The sequence below is a fragment of the Lepisosteus oculatus genome, chromosome 7 (genome assembly GCF_040954835.1).
Source record: "Lepisosteus oculatus isolate fLepOcu1 chromosome 7, fLepOcu1.hap2, whole genome shotgun sequence".
Lineage (NCBI taxonomy): Eukaryota > Metazoa > Chordata > Actinopteri > Semionotiformes > Lepisosteidae > Lepisosteus > Lepisosteus oculatus.
The window spans coordinates 1,123,044-1,140,557 of NC_090702.1; the positions used below are offsets into that span (position 1 = coordinate 1,123,044).

General features: G+C 48.0%; 3 protein-coding genes across 8 annotated transcripts in view; all 3 read left to right on the forward strand.

Annotated features, from left to right (window-relative positions):
• The first annotated feature begins 1,604 nt into the window (after nt 1–1,604).
• On the forward strand, nt 1,605–8,911 carry LOC102682952 (zinc finger protein 345-like). 2 transcript variants are annotated; one of them, XM_069191817.1, is made up of 3 exons: nt 1,605–1,879; nt 2,832–5,103; nt 8,834–8,911. In XM_069191817.1, the coding sequence occupies exons 2-3, from the start codon at nt 3,025–3,027 to the stop codon at nt 8,840–8,842; spliced, it is 2,088 nt and encodes a 695-aa protein (XP_069047918.1). In that variant the 5' UTR covers nt 1,605–1,879; nt 2,832–3,024; the 3' UTR covers nt 8,843–8,911. The 2 variants fall into 2 exon arrangements, with proteins under 2 accessions (XP_069047918.1, XP_069047917.1); XM_069191816.1 differs by lacking the exon at nt 8,834–8,911 and adding an exon at nt 5,752–5,835.
• A 114-nt stretch (nt 8,912–9,025) lies between these two features.
• On the forward strand, nt 9,026–10,933 carry LOC138240696 (zinc finger protein 595-like). The gene has a single exon (XM_069191842.1). It carries the CDS (start codon nt 9,027–9,029, stop codon nt 10,860–10,862), a length of 1,836 nt encoding a protein of 611 aa, XP_069047943.1. The 5' UTR covers nt 9,026; the 3' UTR covers nt 10,863–10,933.
• Nucleotides 10,934–13,385: 2,452 nt separating this feature from the next.
• med25 (mediator complex subunit 25) overlaps nt 13,386–17,514 on the forward strand; it is a 23,766-nt gene continuing 19,637 nt past the window's right edge. For all 5 annotated transcript variants that reach the window (XM_069191784.1, XM_069191788.1, XM_069191786.1 and 2 more), the window contains exons 1-2: nt 13,386–13,612; nt 15,279–15,451. In XM_069191784.1, the coding sequence (XP_069047885.1) occupies nt 15,312–15,451 (140 nt within the window). In that variant the 5' untranslated portion in view covers nt 13,386–13,612; nt 15,279–15,311. The remainder of the gene's footprint in view (nt 13,613–15,278; nt 15,452–17,514) is intronic.

The window sequence follows — 17,514 nt, forward strand, 5'->3', positions numbered from 1 at the left end:
CTTCTCGTTATGTGTTGTGTGCGCTGATCAGCTGGTCCAGAATCCAATCGGTATTTCTGTTTTTTTTTTTTTAGTATTTCATTGCCATCCACTATTCTCCACAATGATCAAATCCACAACACTAAAGTTATAGAACTGGAAATATACACCCAGAAAAAACGATCCCCTCTCACCCCAACTCCGCTCACCCCAAAAAGACAGTTTACATATATCTTATCTTGTCTTCTCTCTTCTCCTTTCAGCATGGAATAAACCTATTACTTGTTCCTTTGCATATATAATATAATACATATTTATACACAATATATATTTATAATATAATACAATATAATAATACGTCGTTGGTTGCGAAAATGATCAATTTTAAAGAAACGATTAGAAAAATAATGAAACAAGTTAAACATTGTTATTTATTTATTACACGCCCATAACAACAGCAAACCCCCCCGAAACACACACACACTCACACACCCCTTTCAAGCTACGCTGCGTGTCAGTTCAAAACATCTACCAATACTGCGTGGAACGAGAGAGAATCTGTCGGCCTGTTTGTTCACACCGTCTGAGTACCGAGCAAAACTAAATCCCGGACAGTTTGGGGAATTTTATTCATCCCGGTCGGACCGATATTTTAAGTCTCAGAAACAGGACGTCTGGTCACCAGACGTGATCTTCCTTTTCGTGTCGCCTCCTCCGTCCCTCTTCTTCCGGTGTCACACACAAAACCGTCCGGCTAGGTCATCAGCGACGGTTATCCGGACCGACACCGTTCGAGAGCCATAAACGTTACACAAGCGGCCAAGCGAAAAATGAGTCTTTAAATTTGTTTTAAAAAAAATCTTCTCAATCATTTTTCGCTTTGGACCTAAAGGATGATCACTTGTGTAGTACATATTTCTATCATTCAAATGTTTTCTTAGTGCAATTATAATATATACAATACTCATAAGTGCACATATAACATCACCCTGAGAGAAAAACAGTTGTGTACTACAAAAAAAAAACGTTAAATCGGGATAAATAAATACGAGGTGCGCACAGCATTCATACTTACATTTATGAATATTCCGGAGATAAGCCCTTGTGTCTGTTTTAAAGTGTTCAAATGTAGGTGTCTCCCCGAAAATGTTCATTGTATGTATACAATAACGGGCTAGCGTAATGATGAAGTCGATGGCAAGCCAAATTGTATTTATTTGTTTCGATGGGACCAGAAAGTAACATAACATCTACTTCTCTAAAAGCGATGTCAATATTATAGCATTTTGCAAATCAATCCAGAATGTTTTAACAACGGGACACAATCAAAACAAATGTTGTAGTTTCTGGTGTACTTTCGCAGTAGACACAGTGATCATATAGATTAATTTTAAATTGAGCACAGTAAGGGTCTTTACGGAGTACATTAGTAATTTACGGCGAGGAAATTCGATGAACATTTTTGTACGACCTCTCCTTAATCGTATTAATATTATACAATACTTCCCTGACATAATTGTATATTGTATTCCAGTCATGTTATCTGCCAAACGTCGCATTATAATATATCGTTTAAAGAACAAGATACTGTCAGAAAGCAAAAGTGATTTCCAATACAACTATAACTCAATATAAACTTTCCCCGCTAAATCACTCGCATGCAGTTCATTCTTCAAAGAGCTGCACCGGAAGGGGGGCGTGGTCTTCTCTCCTCCCGGGGAGGGACTTCCTGTCTCGCGCTGCTGGAGCACAAGAGGGTTCGAGCTCGCGCCAGTGGGGCTGCGCGTGTCCGCGCTGTGCAGGGTCTCGCCTGCAGGTCCGTCCCGCTGGAAGAACAAGTGTCCCTCCATCAGGAGAACCGGACTCCCTGAGCCGCCCTGAGCGGGTCCCTGCTGGGCCGGTGAGTCACACTGAGTCTGAGTCCGTCTGTTGACATCGGAGCTCATTTCTGACCGCAGCCTGCGGGCTGCTCCCCAGATGTGGGACTTGATGAGCCCGCTGTCTGCGCTGTGTCCTCTCGCCCTGAGCACAGGGTGCAGGTGTTGATCCTGCTGGGACTGTGGTTCCGCTGGGCGCACAGTGCCCACCCGGACCCGGACCCGGACCCGCTGGGGTCCCGCCGATCAGCGCGAGAGAGAAGCTCTGTTTAAACAGATCAGATCTCTGTCAGTCGCCTCAAGCACAGTCTAATCTGGCCTGTTCGGGTCCGGTGTCCCCAGAATAACAGAACATTTCGGGCCGGACCCGGTCCGTGTTTCTGAGGTCTCGGGTCCGTTTCCCTCAGTGAGAGGAGCGGAGTGGAGTCCGGCTCGTCTTCCAGCGGACCCGAGTCCTGTGGAGTCCCAGCGAGTCCAGTGACGAGCACAGAGAGGTGTTATTAGTGTCTTCATGCTTCAGAGCTGTTTATATTGAGCCCCCTGCAGTGGGAGTGAAGAGAGAACAGTGTCCTGTTGTCTCTGTCTCGTCCCCTGGACTGTCAGCCTGCTCCTGTGTCTGGGACCCAAATCTTTTTAATACTTGTGTTCAGTGTAAGAAGACTCTGCTAAGCTCCCTTGGTCACATGTTTCATACATTTTCTTCTTAAAGATTTTTTTTTTTACCAAATACTAACTTGTACATTGAATGTGTCCTGAGATTAGTAGGGCATTGTATTAATTTAACATCAATAATACAGACACTAACACATCTGAAAATATCTTTATTGAGGTAAATGTGGTAAAGAAAGTTTGACTTAGTTAAATAAAATCTGGTTATGAAAGTTAAACAGCGAGAGAGAAATACTTTACAGACAAAAATGTCCATTCTCAGAGCAGATGGATAAAGTCTCCTTCTCCTGTGTGTCTCTCCCCCAGGAGCTGTAGAGACCAGCGCTCTCCCTGACACTGGGGACAGGGCTCCACTGAGCTGCAGCACTGTGAGCAGGAGTGGGGCTCCAGTCTGAGGCAGGACACAGAGCCCACAGCTCCTGAAGACAGACAGGGGCTCCCTGAGCAGCACAGGACCAGACAGAGTGAGGAGGAGCTCAGAGGACCAGAGTCTGTCCACATGGCAGAGCCAGAGACAGGCTGTGTTACACAAGGACTCAGTGCGTCAGGGTGTGCTCTGTGTGTGAAGGGTGAGCTGGGAACTCAGGATGCAGTAGGATGTGGTTGTGTTGAACACAAACTCCAGATACTGGAATCTGAGAGTTTTAAAACAGAACCTCAAGGATTTGATGCTCAAGAATCTCATGAATCCTGTTCAGATGTTGTGTCTCCCAGTGTGAAGAGTGAAAGTGATCTGGACTCCAGCTGCACTGCAGATCTGTCCAGGATTCAGTCCCTCAGCACTGCAGCACAGTTCACTGAGTTCTATCAGGAGTCTGACCAGATTAAAACAGAGAGCAAGAGACTATTGAGCATCCAGGTAGAACAGGACCTACAATCCTTCGACACTGTCCAATGCGGCTCTTTCAAAGAACAGCAGAAAGCCAACTCATTCGTTGCAGTCGAGTCAATTCACATTGCTGAGCCCGGGACACAGCAGCTCGAAGGTGGACTCCGAACAGGAGGACCTGGGAACAGTACCGAACTGGTTAAAATAGAGTGCGATTTGTTCTCCGAAGGACTGCCTGCAGTAAAACCCGAGCTCACCGGAGAAGGACCGTCTGTAGCGGGACTTGAGCTCAAGATAGAGGAACTGTCTGCAGCCGGATCTGAGCTCACTGTGGGGGGGCCGACTGCAGGAGAATCTGAATCGTCTACAACGGGACCTCGGCTCTGCAGACGGAGACCGGAGGGAGGCCAGTCTGGGGGTCTGGGAAACGGGCCCAGGGGGGAGTGTCAGGGCGGAGGGAGGAGAGAAACCCCATCCTTCCAGCTCGCCCATCAGCCCCCTGGACCCTCCAGCCCACAGGATGGCTCACCGGCTCATGGGGAGGCCCAGGGCACAGCCTCCAGCCGAGCCAGAGGGGGGCAGCATCGCTGCAGCCAGTGTGGGAAGACATTCAGGCGTCCAAGCAGCCTTCAGATCCACCAGCAGACCCACACGGGAGAGAGGCCCTACTGCTGCAAGCAGTGCGGGATGAGCTTCAAGAGGGCCGGACACTTCCAGAATCACGAACGGACTCACGCGGGGCAGGGCGTGCACTGCTGTGCCCAGTGCGGGAAGACATTCCTGCGTCCCAGGAGCTTTCGGATCCACCAGCGCCTTCACACGGGTCACAGGCTGCACCGCTGCGCCCGCTGCGGAAAGACCTTCAACTGGGCGGGGAACCTCAAGCGCCACGAGCAGATCCACAGCGGGGAGAGGCCCTACTCCTGCCTGCAGTGCGGCCAGAGCTTCCCGAGGGCGGCCGAGCTCAGGCGCCACGAGCGGACGCACGCGGGAGAGAGGCCGTACCGCTGCGAGCACTGTGGGAAGGGCTTCACCCGGCCCGGGCACATGAAGGTGCACGAACGCACGCACACGGGGGAGAAGCCCTACTGCTGCTCCCACTGTGGGAGGAGCTTCACCAGGGCGGGGCACCTCAATCGCCACAAGGGGATCCACGCGGCGGAGAGGCCCCACCGCTGCGAGCACTGCGGGAAGAGCTTCATCCATCGCACGTTCCTGAAGCACCACCAGCGGATCCACACGGGAGAGAGGCCCTACCGCTGCGCCCAGTGCGGGAAGAGCTTCACCCGGGCCGGGGACGTCAAGACTCACGAGCGGCTCCACACGGGAGAGAGGCCCCACTGCTGTTCCCAGTGCGGGAAGAGCTTCAACAGAGCGGGGTACCTCAGGAGCCACGAACGGATCCACGCCGGGGAGAAACCATACCGCTGCCCCCAGTGCGGGAAGGGCTTCAGCACGAGCAGGCACCTCAGCAGTCACGAGCGGAGTCACGCGGAAGACAAGCCCTACCGCTGCCCCCAGTGCGGGAAGAGCTTCAAGTATTCGGGACACCTCAGGAGTCACGAGCGGGTCCACACGGGAGAGAGGCCCTACTGCTGCGAGCACTGCGGGAAGAGCTTCAGCCAGGCGGGGGCGCTCAAGCGCCACGAGAGGATCCACACCGGGGAGAGGCCCTACTGCTGCGAGCAGTGCGGGAAGAGCTTCCGGCAGCCAGGGCACCTGCAGCGGCACGGGCGGATTCACGCGGAGGTGTCGTATTTACCGTGAAGAGCCCGAGAGGGGGGGGGTTTCAGCCGGGGGCCGGAAGCGCTCGACGTCGCCTTCCAGCAGGACAGTCTCCCCAGAGCACAGGGCCTCCGCGAGCCTTGAGAATAGGAGAGCGAACGTGCTCGTGTCCCAGTCAGGAGCTCGGAGTCGAATCTTCTCGGCAGCCGTGAAAACGGCTCTTCACGAGGTTCTCCCCGTGCGACCTCGGAGAGCCTGACAAATCCGCTCAAAGAAGCGGGACGTCGTGGCTGCCGAAGGGGGTTCCACCCAACAGTGGGTTCATGGGTTTATGGGTGTTGGTAAAATCGACAAGCAGTCGGAGCGTTCGGGCTTGGGATGAAGTCGTAAGTTGAAATATGTCATGTGATGTCACCAAGTGAGACTCCGCAGGGAGGCTCTGCAAACTTGGGACGGGCACTGTGCGCGACCCACTCGGTTTGCAAGTCATGTGACGGGTCATTAATAAAACACTTGCAGTCTTATTGACATTTTGGAATAGTTTGCAACGCGGTCCGTTATAAGAGCTTAAAAAAACTGCCTACTTATCTGGACACATAATATTCTAGTATTTTAAAGACCCGGATGTCTGAGGTCACGCAGATCTGTGCTCATGGGTGCTGTTCCCATCAGGAGCTACACCGAGGTCTGAGGGCTGGGTGTTCAAGGCCGCAGGGCTGGTGAAGCTCAACGCCAACGACAGTACAGAAACGGAGATGATACGATCTCTGTCCAGCCCTGACCAGGAGGTCTCCTATCCCTGGAAAGACTCACGGCCCCCAGAGTCTTCCTCAAGAGGGTGCGAGGTAGGGTCATACAGGGGAGGGACACCAGTCCACCACAGTGCACACAGACGCACAGTTCAGCACAGGAGTGTCAGACTCGCTCCTGGAGAGCCCAGAGTCTGCTGGGATAGATCTCACCCCGAGACCTCGGTTCATCTCAGCATCGTCTTACTCTGACATCGACAGGATGTCACTTTTGACAGCTCGTGGCTCAGATCGCTTCTTAAAAGTTGGAGGTGCAGAGGAGAGGCCGAGCAACCGCGATCAGGCATTACCAATCCATCTTCAGAGTCCGTCGGCTGTAGACGGAGGGTCAGGGACAAGCGACAACAGACTGACGAATGTAAAAATGAAGTGGTAAAAGACGAACAGAGCGGTTTTCCTGATAATGTCGATATCAGTGTTCCTCACTCCTGGGGCCCGTGAACTCCAAGTGATCAAAGAGTGTTATTTAACTTCATGGCTGATCTCCTGTACAACTGGCTGTTGAAAATGTCATGCCAAGATAGCAGGGCTTATACATGGGTCCGTGAGCACAATACGGGAATCATTACAGGTAAAAAACTTCGGTGGACAGGGAATGGATTTAACTCATGTTCACTATTGGCATCTGACACTATTTCGTGCTGCACCACTGTTTTCCCCCGGACTAGCAGCCCTGCTTTCATCTCCGTCCGTTTCTCCCTTTCTTCCGGTGTTGCACACAAAACTGTCCGACTAACTCGTGTTACTCCGGATAAAATTTAGTATAAAATATCAATAAACTATCCGAGATAAATCTCTCTGCGCAGATAAATCAACGTAATACAAACGGTTACACAAATAAATAACATATTTCCGAATATGTTTCGTTTTTTATTATAATAGTAAATTACTTGCATTACTTGCCTCAGTGCGGCAAGAGGCGTCCAGAAAGGGGGCGTGGTCCGCTCTCCTCTCTGGGAGGGACTTCCTGTCTCGCGCTGCTGGAGCGCAGAGGGTCCCAGCTCGCGCCAGTGGGGCTGCGCAGGTCCGTCCCGCTGGAAGAACAAGTGTCCCTCCATCAGGAGAACCGGACTCCCTGAGCCGCCCTGAGCGGGTCCCTGCTGGGCCGGTGAGTCACACTGAGTCTGAGTCCGTCTGTTGACATCGGAGCTCATTTCTGACCGCAGCCTGCGGGCTGCTCCCCAGATGTGGGACTTGATGAGCCCGCTGTCTGCGCTGTGTCCTCTCGCCCTGAGCACAGGGTGCAGGTGTTGATCCTGCTGGGACTGTGGTTCCGCTGGGCGCACAGTGCCCACCCGGACCCGGACCCGGACCCGATCAGCGCCCGTTACTATGGTTACCATAAAGGGCTCACCGGAAGCCGGAAGTGCGCTGGAGATGATTATGGTGGTAGAGGTTTGTACAAGAACCATTTCGCATATAATTTTTTAAAGATAAAAGAACAAGGTAAAAATCAACATTTAACATTATAAGATGTTTAATAATTTCTTGTGTAGCTATTTACTCTGACACGGTGCGAGCCCACAATCTAATCACCGCTGGTCGGGTCCGGTTTCACAAAAATACAGAACATTTCGAGACGGACCCGGTCCGTGTTTCTGAGGTCTCGGGTCCGTTTCCCTCAGTGAGAGGAGCGGAGTGGAGTCCGGCTCGTCTTCCAGCGGACCCGAGTCCTGTGGAGTCCCAGCGAGTCCAGTGACGAGCACAGAGAGGTGTTATTAGTGTCTTCATGCTTCAGAGCTGTTTATATTGAGCCCCCTGCAGTGGGAGTGAAGAGAGAACAGTGTCCTGTTGTCTCTGTCTCGTCCCCTGGACTGTCAGCCTGCTCCTGCGGTCGGGACAGGTCCGCTGGAAGAGATCAGATCCAGATTTAACTGCGAGATTGCCGGGTCTGTGTGAGTGAATCGTGACAGAATTAAACTATTATCAGATATTGTTATTGTGATAATGATAAAAACAAAACTGTTTATACTAAATACTAAGTCCTGCAATAGTGTAGTTTTTTACATTTTTTTCTATTTGATACTGAACTAAGTTATGTCCTCATTTTCTTTTTGTGTTTTTAATGTAGTTATAATGAAGAGTGCTTGATAGTTATAATTAAACTAAGTATAGAGTCTCTAAACTCCTTAAAATCCAGACTCAAAACCTTCTTCTTCAGTAAAGTCTTTACTGAACTGGTTCCACTCTTCACCCCTCTGCTCTTCTTAATACCATCTTCCACGGTCTCCTCTATTGTTATTGTTGTATTGTTGTAATTATAATTGTGTCCTGTCTTGTGAAATTTTCTTATTTATTGTTGTAGTCTTCTTATTTATTGTTATTGTCATCCTGTAAAGCGCTTTGAGAAGCCACCTTTAAAGGCGCTATTTAAAATAAAGTTTATTATTATTATTATTATTATTATTATTATTATTATTATAAATGTGTTAAACCTGTAATTTATTAGGTATTTTATAATGAATTAAAGTCTAGTAAAGCTGCCTTTAACAGTCCAGCCCAGGAGTTCATCAGGAGAAACTGGAGGAAAATACAGTTGTGCAGCATCTTACTGTCTTACTTGAACTGAAGTGTGTGCATCCCAAGACCAGGCATGAACAGAGAAGTTGCTACAAAACTTCTCGAATTATTATTTAATGAGTGCTCAGCTCAATTGGGTGTATATCTCATACAGTTGCTTTCTGAAAGGGAAATTCTACCACACACTGACTTGTATATTGAATATGTCCTGAGACTAACAGGGCATTATATTAATTAATTTAACATAAATTATATACATAGCTATTCATAATAAAGGAAATATGGTTAGAAAAGCTATAGAGGAAGGAAGGAATATTTTACAGATAAAAATGTTACTGTGTTGTCCTGATATACACTGCATGGACTAATGTTCATTCTCAGAGCAGGTGGATAATGTCTCCTTCTCCTGTGTGTCTCTCCCCCAGGAGCTGTAGAGACCAGCGCTCTCCCTGACACTGGGGACAGGGCTCCACTGAGCTGCAGCACTGTGAGCAGGAGTGGGGCTCCGGTCTGAGGCAGGACACAGAGCCCACAGCTCCTGAAGACAGACAGGGGCTCCCTGAGCAGCACAGGACCAGACAGAGTGAGGAGGAGCTCAGAGGACCAGAGTCTGTCCACATGGCAGAGCCAGAGACAGGCTGTGTTACACAAGGACTCAGTGCGTCAGGGTGTGCTCTGTGTTTGAAGGGTGAGCTGGGAACTCCGGATGCAGTAGGATGTGGTTGTGTTGAACACAAACTCCAGATACTGGAATCTAAGAGTTTTAAAACAGAACCTCAGTGTGATACACAAGGATTTGATGCTCAAGAATCTCATGAATCCTGTTCAGATATTGTGTCCCCCAGTGTGAAGAGTGAAAGTGATCTGGACTCCAGCTACACTGCAGATCTGTCCAGGATTCAGTCCCTCAGCACTGCAGCACTGGAGTCCCATCAGGAGTCTGACCAGATTAAAACACAGACTGAGGAACCACTGAGCATCTTTGCAGGAACTGTCGAGAATCAGGAACAGAATCACGCAGGAGAGAAACGATACTGCTGTGAACAGTGTGGGAAGAGTTTCAGTCGGGCAGCAGCTCTCAAGAATCATGAATGGATCCACACAGGAGAGAGACCGTACTGCTGTGAACACTGTGGGAAGAGTTTCAGTTTGGCAACAACTCTCAAGAATCATGAATGGATTCACACAGGAGAGAGACCATACTGCTGTGAACAGTGTGGGAAGAGTTTTAGTCGAGCATCAACTCTCAAGAATCATGAATGGATTCACAGAAAAGAAAGACCGTACTTCTGCCAACAGTGTGGGAAGAGTTTCAACCATGTAGCAAATCTCAAGGTTCATGAACAGATTCACAAAGAAGAGCGATCATACTGCTGTAAACACTGTGGGAAGAGTTTCCATTTGGCAGCAGCCCTAAGGTGTCATGAACGGATTCACACAGGGGAGAAACCATACTGCTGTGAACAGTGTGGGAAGAGTTTCAACCAGGTAGGAGCCCTCAAGAGTCACGAACGGATTCACACAGGGGAGAGACCATACTGCTGTGAACAGTGTGGGAAGAGTTTCAAGCAGTCAGGAGCTCTCAGGATTCATATACAGATTCACACAGGAGAGAGGCCGTACTGCTGTGAACAGTGTGGGAAGAGTTTCAAATATCCAGCAGCCCTCAAACATCATGAGCAGATTCACATAGGAGAGACGCCATACTGCTGCAAGCACTGTGGGAGAAATTGCAATTCTGCAGCACACCTTAGAATTCATGAACGTATTCACACAGGAGAGAGGCCATTCTGCTGTGAACACTGTGGGAAGAGCTTCAACCAGGCAGGAGCCCTCAAGAATCATGAACGGATTCACACAGGAGAGAAACCATACTGCTGTGAGCAGTGTGGGAAGAGTTTCAACCAGGCAGGAGCCCTCAAGAGTCACGAGCTGATTCACTCAGGAGAGAGACCGTTCTCCTGTGAACAGTGTGGGAAGAGCTTCACCCAGGTAGCCAATCTCAAGAAGCACACATGGATTCACACAGGAAAGAGACCCTTCTGCTGCAAACACTGTGGGAGGAGTTGCAATTCTGCAGCACACCGTAAAATTCATGAACGGATTCACACTGGAGAGAGACCTTACTGCTGTGAACACTGTGGGAAGAGTTTCAGCCAGACAGGAGCCCTCAAGAGCCATGAACGGATCCACACAGGAGAGAGGCCATTCTGCTGCAAGGAGTGTGGGAAGAGTTTCAAGCAGGCAGGAGCCCTCCAGTATCATGAGCGGATTCACACTGGAGAGAGGCCTTATTGCTGCAAGCACTGTGGGAAGACTTGCAATTCTACAGCACACCTTAAAACTCATGAACGGATTCACACAGGAGAGAGACCGTACTGCTGTGAGCACTGTGGCAGGAGTTTCAACCAGGCAGGAACTCTCAAGCGCCATGCATGCATTCATACGAGATAGAAACCGTTGGTGTGGAAAAGTACATTGTCTCATTTGGAGTTAAGTGCTATTAAAGATTTTTTGTTGATTTATTTTGTGTTGCTTTATTTTGTGTTGCTTATCTAAAGCTGCTCAGAGCCAGTAGCTGCCAAATGGGACCACAGACCAGGCCGACTTCGTCTTCTCAGCAGGATGTTGGAACTTGCTACGAACATTGGCCAGCAGATCTTTGAGTATAAAACTTCGTTATTCACAGTATAAATTTAGAGACTTGAACTATTATTCCAAACACAAGTTGAATAGTTCACAGACGTAATTGCATTTGTACTTGTATCTAAGTATAATAATGTGATTTAATTCCATGAGACTTATAGAACCTCTGAGCTGGAGAAGAACACGTTACAGTGAAGACATTTTAACTCTGATTTTACCTCTTTTCCTTCTAATTTCGAAAAGAACGATTAACCTTTCGTATTACAGCAGCTGGATTCTCTAATGTATTCTATTACTATCACTCTTTGGTTTCTTATGCATGCTTTGGTACCATAGAAATAAATTGTATTTTGTATGTTTTGGCCCCATGTGTCAGAATGTAAATTATGATTCTTTGGTTCTTACTGGTTGTCAAGAACATTTCCAGTTTCTAATTGTTACAGTAAATATAAACCATCTAATTGCACAGTACTGCTGTGTACATTGTGGGAAGAGGTTTGGTCTTTCCTGAGAGATGGAGGAAAGCAACAAGCAAGATTACCTCAATAAAAACACAGAAAAGGCCAAAATCCAAATATATTTGAACTGTCCCCTTATTCAGTTTGCACATCCTGGACTGTCTGCTTCAAAAAAGATGATAATTGTAGTAGTAGTAGTAGTAGTAGTAGTTGAGTAGTTTATTGCCATATGTCAACACGGATCATACAAACAAAGGAGAAAGGCTATGTTACAAAAAAGACAAGTAACAGAAAAACTCAGAACGACCCTCTCCAGAGCTAATTACAACAACCTGGATGCAAAAAAGTTAAATTGTTTAATAAATCGTCATCATTTCTTTGCGTATTATTTTTCAAAGTTTTTAATGGTGTATACGCGATATTACATCTCCACCTCGTGAGAATCAAAGAAGGGCGAACCATTAGATCGTTTTGAGAACGTTATTACTAACAGATCGACTCCAGATACATGTTTTTTTTTCCTTTCACGTCTCGCAAAGTATTACATTATAACAGACTCCTTAAATCTTACGTTCACTTTGAAATGTGTAAACGGAGAAGTTTTGCAAGTCTATCCAGAACAACTTTGTATATAGAGAGGTTAAAAAAAGTTATTTCTTTAACTCCGTTTGTGAGGCAGTATTTGTCAGGGGTCGTCCAGACGAATTTGCACTTTTTGAAGAGTTGCATCGTCAAAGACTAGGGTATTCCCGAGAGGTAGCTGCAACATGTTACCCTTGAGGGCATCGTCGGGGTAAGTACCCGCTCGGAGGAGGGCTTCTGAGCTACGGTTCACGGGGATTGTGGGAAGTGTAGTTTCTAGCACGAAGCGGACTGCAGACGTGTTAAAACCAAAACTCTATGTTACCAAAGGCGGGTTTTGGAGGTAAAGCTGGCCCTGAACAGACTCCCAGAAATGAATCCCAGTGAAATATTATCACTCCCACTGGCATTATATGAACACAGACTACGAATTATAGCATCTATATGTACATATAACGAAATCTACAGTCTGTTGAGTCGTTGCCGATATTGGATAACACGGAATATGGGTGACATTGGTGATTCGTTTCTGATACTGCGGAAGGCGCAAGAGTACACATGAATATATGAGAGTATCCCCGAAGAAGGAATTCGTTTTTTTTAATGTTTCATTTCTGGACGTAGGCACCAGAATCCCGACTGAACAAATTAAGTGTTTAATAGATTTTATCTTCCAAGTGTTTCTATCCTTTCAAAAACCTTTTATGTCACTGGAGAACAGGGTGATCCAAAGTCCGATTTGAAGACCTCTTTTTTAAATTTTTTTATTAAACATATAGAATTTACAAATACAAATACAACAAGAGGATCAGAGTCATGTACAAGAGAAAAAAAACGCAGCAGAAAAAAGCATTTAACTACCAGAGGTAATTAAGTAATTATGTGATCAAATTGTATATTTTACACGTATCATATTTTCCTTGCTTTAATATTTCTCAATTATTTATAAACTTTAGTTTCAACATGCATGCGTTTCCTGTAAAAAATAAAACTCAGCACACAGTTTTTTACAAAACAAAAAAAAAACGTTTTTCTTTTAACAACATTTTGAGTACCTCTGGCATTTATGAAAAAGACATACGCAAAAGCAAATAACTAACTCTATGACTGTCTAAACTATTGAGTTTTTCGAAGAACCAGAACTATAACAGTCCTTAACACTTAACTACTTGAAGACCTCTTATTTATATCTCTCACTATTGCAGAGTGACGTACTCTACCGTCACGAACAGCAAACGCCGGAAGTGTGATCGATCTATCTGCGCTCGACAGTAGAGCCCTGGGAAAAACACCGGAAGCAGACTCGATCTGTTGATGGCGATCGCGCAGCTCACAATCGGAGTTTGTGTTTCCGGACGATAAACAAGGGAAAACAACAAGGCGTCTAGAAGATTAAAATTAATAATATTACTTTAATAAGCGACTAACCAAAACGCGTCTGGAAAACGGAACACTGTTTTATTAATTTAAAAAATACGAATCGGTGTTTTTCCACAGTTGACCGGTGCCTACGAAAAGGTAGGTGTAGCTATTTTTAAGCTCTTGGTTTTATTTTATCGTGTCCTTTACAGTACCCGTTTAACTTAATGGAGCCGTAGTGAAAGTAAAGTACGTTAGTCTAGTTATAGTTGGGTCTACAGTCCCAGTGCAGTAGAACAGTCTGTTACAATAGGAGCTCCAGTCCCAGTACAGTAGAACAGTCCTGTTACAATAGGAGCTACAGTCCCAGTGCAGTAGACCAGTCTGTTACAATAGGAGCTCCAGTCCCAGTACAGTAGACCAGTCCTGTTACAATAGGAGCTACAGTCCCAGTGCAGTAGCACAGTCTGTTACAATAGGAGCTACAGTCCCAGTCCAGTAGAACAGTCTGTTACAATAGGAGCTACAGTCCCAGTGCAGTAGAACAGTCCTGTTACAATAGGAGCTACAGTCCCAGTGCAGTAGCACAGTCTGTTACAATAGGAGCTACAGTCCCAGTGCAGTAGACCAGTCTGTTACAATAGGAGCTACAGTCCCAGTACAGTAGAACAGTCCTGTTACAATAGGAGCTACAGTCCCAGTGCAGTAGCACAGTCTGTTACAATAGGAGCTACAGTCCCAGTCCAGTAGAACAGTCTGTTACAATAGGAGCTACAGTCCCAGTGCAGTAGACCAGTCTGTTACAATAGGAGCTACAGTCCCAGTACAGTAGAACAGTCCTGTTACAATAGGAGCTACAGTCCCAGTACAGTAGGACAGTCTGTTACAATAGGAGCTCCAGTCCCAGTGCAGTAGACCAGTCTGTTACAATAGGAGCTCCAGTCCCAGTACAGTAGGACAGTCTGTTACAATAGGAGCTACAGTCCCAATACAGTAGAACAGTCCTGTTACAATAGGAGCTACAGTCCCAGTCCAGTAGGACAGTCTGTTACAGTAGGAGCTACAGTCCCAGTCCAGTAGAACAGTCTGTTACAATAGGAGCTACAGTCCCAGTGCAGTAGACCAGTCTTACAATAGGAGCTACAGTCCCAGTGCAGTAGACCAGTCTGTTACAATAGGAGCTCCAGTCCCAGTACAGTAGGACAGTCTGTTACAATAGGAGCTACAGTCCCAATACAGTAGAACAGTCCTGTTACAATAGGAGCTACAGTCCCAGTCCAGTAGGACAGTCTGTTACAATAGGAGCTACAGTCCCAGTCCAGTAGACCAGTCTGTTACAGTAGGAGCTACAGTCCCAGTGCAGTAGAACAGTCTGTTACAATAGGAGCTACAGTCCCAGTCCAGTAGAACAGTCTGTTACAATAGGAGCTCCAGTCCCAGTACAGTAGAACAGTCTGTTACAAAAGCAGCTCCAGTCCCAGTCCAGTAGAACAGTCTGTTACAATAGGAGCTACAGTCCCAGTACAGTAGAACAGTCTGTTACAATAGGAGCTCCAGTCCCAGTCCAGTAGACCAGTGTGTTACAATAGGAGCTCCAGTCCCAGTCCAGTAGAACAGTCCTGTTACAATAGGGGCTACAGTAACTGTAGCTTAAAAATACTTCAGTTTGAGCACTAAGATACACTCGAAGTGTAGATATAAGGGGCACATGTTGTTAGACAGCAGGATTCATTGTAGTGTGATAGTGAGGGGGAGGCCTCTGTCTGCTCCTCTGGGTGTGTTGCAGTGTCTGTGAGCTCACCGCACCCTGTCTCTCTCGGCACAGGCGGCAGCACAGGGCCTCCGCCGGCCGCCGGACATGGGCGTGGCCTCCATGGACCCGCCCAGCCAGCCCGGAGCCAGTCCCGTCGCCGACGTGGTGTTTGTCATCGAGGGCACAGCCAATCTGGGGCCGTACTTCGAGTCGCTGCGGAAACACTACGTCTTGCCGGCCATCGAGTGAGTCTGAGCGGGCGGGGCAGGCGGGCCGACCCCCGGGCAAGGCGTCTGAGCCACTCCTGGTCTTCCAGGCTGTCTGACTCCCGGTGCACAACAGTCTGATCCACTCCTGGTTTTACAAACTGTCTGAATCCCGGTGCACAGCAGTCTGATCCACTCCTGGTTTTACAAACTGTCTGAATCCCGGTGCACAGCAGTCTGATCCACTCCTGGTTTTCCAGGCTGTCTGACTCCCGGTGCACAACAGTCTGATCCACTCCTGGTTTTACAAACTGTCTGAATCCCGGTGCACAGCAGTCTGATCCACTCCTGGTTTTACAAACTGTCTGAATCCCGGTGCACAGCAGTCTGATCCACTCCTGGTTTTCCAGGCTGTCTGACTCCCGGTGCACAGCAGTCTGATCCACTCCTGGTCTTCCAGGCTGTCTGACTCCCGGTGCACAACAGTCTGATCCACTCCTGGTTTTACAAACTGTCTGAATCCCGGTGCACAGCAGTCTGATCCACTCCTGGTTTTCCAGGCTGTCTGACTCCTGGTGCACAGCAGTCTGAGCCACTCCTGGTTTTACAAACTGTCTGACTCCCAGTGCACAGCAGTCTGATCCACTCCTGGTCTTCCAGGCTGTCTGACTCCTGGTGCACAGCAGTCTGAGCCACTCCTGGTTTTACAAACTGTCTGAATCCCAGTGCACAGCAGTCTGATCCACTCCTGGTTTTACAAACTGCCTGAATCCCGGTGCACAGCAGTCTGATCCACTCCTGGTTTTCCAGGCTATCTGACTCCCAGTGCACAGCAGTCTGATCCACTCCTGGTTTTACAAACTGTCTGAATCCAGGTGCACAGCAGTCTGATCCATTCCTGGTTTTACAAACTGTCTGAATCCAGGTGCACAGCAGTCTGATCCACTCCTGGTTTTACAAACTGTCTGACTCCCAGTGCACAGCAGTCTGATCCACTCCTGGTTTTACAAACTGTCTGAATCCTGGTGCACAGCAGTCTGATCCACTCCTGGTTTTCCAGGCAGTCTGACTCCCAGTGCACAGCAGTCTGATCCACTCCTGGTTTTACAAACTGTCTGACTCCCGGTGCACAGCAGTCTGATCCACTCCTGGTTTTCCAGGCAATCTGACTCCCAGTGCACAGCAGTCTGATCCACTCCTGGTTTTACAAACTGTCTGACTCCCAGTGCACAGCAGTCTGATCCACTCCTGGTTTTCCAGGCTGAATGAATCCCAGTGCACAGCAGTCTGATCCACTCCTGGTTTTCCAGGCTGAATGAATCCCAGTGCACAGCAGTCTGATCCACTCCTGGTTTTACAAATGTCTGAATCCCGGTGCACAACAGTCTGATCCACTCCTGGTTTTACAAACTGTCTGACTACCAGTGCACAGCAGTCTGATCCACTCCTGGTTTTCCAGGCTGTCTGAATCCCGGTGCACAGCAGTCTGATCCACTCCTGGTTTTACAAACTGTCTGAATCCAGGTGCACAGCAGTCTGATCCATTCCTGGTTTTACAAACTGTCTGAATCCAGGTGCACAGCAGTCTGATCCACTCCTGGTTTTACAAACTGTCTGACTCCCAGTGCACAGCAGTCTGATCCACTCCTGGTTTTCCAGGCAATCCGACTCCCGGTGCACAGCAGTCTGATCCACTCCTGGTTTTCCAGGCCGTCTGACTCCCGGTGCACAGCAGTCTGATCCACTCCTAGTTTTCCAGGCAGTCTGACTCCCGGTGCACAGCAGTCTGACCACTCCTGGTTTTACAAACTGTCTGAATCCCAGTGCACAGCAGTCTGATCCACTCCTGGTTTTACAAACTGTCTGAATCCCGGTGCACAGCAGTCTGGTCCACTCCTGGTTTTCCAGACTGTCTGACTCCCAGTGCACAGCAGTCTGATCCACTCCTGGTTTTCCAGGCTGAATGAATCCCAGTGCACAGCAGTCTGATCCACTCCTGGTTTTCCAAGCTGAATGAATCCCAGTGCACAGCAGTCTGATCCACTCCTGGTTTTCCAGGCTGAATGAATCCCAGTGCACAGCAGTCTGATCCACTCCTGGTT

Bases quoted from the DNA above. Each gene is read 5' to 3' on its own strand.
- LOC138240696 (XM_069191842.1), top strand. From the start codon at position 9,027: ATGGCAGAGCCAGAGACAGGCTGTGTTACACAAGGACTCAGTGCGTCA.
- LOC102682952 (XM_069191816.1), top strand. From the start codon at position 3,025: ATGGCAGAGCCAGAGACAGGCTGTGTTACACAAGGACTCAGTGCGTCA. The intron at 5,104-5,751 runs GTGTCGTATTTA...TGTTCCCATCAG, and splicing joins ACGGGCGGATTCACGCGGAG to GAGCTACACCGAGGTCTGAG.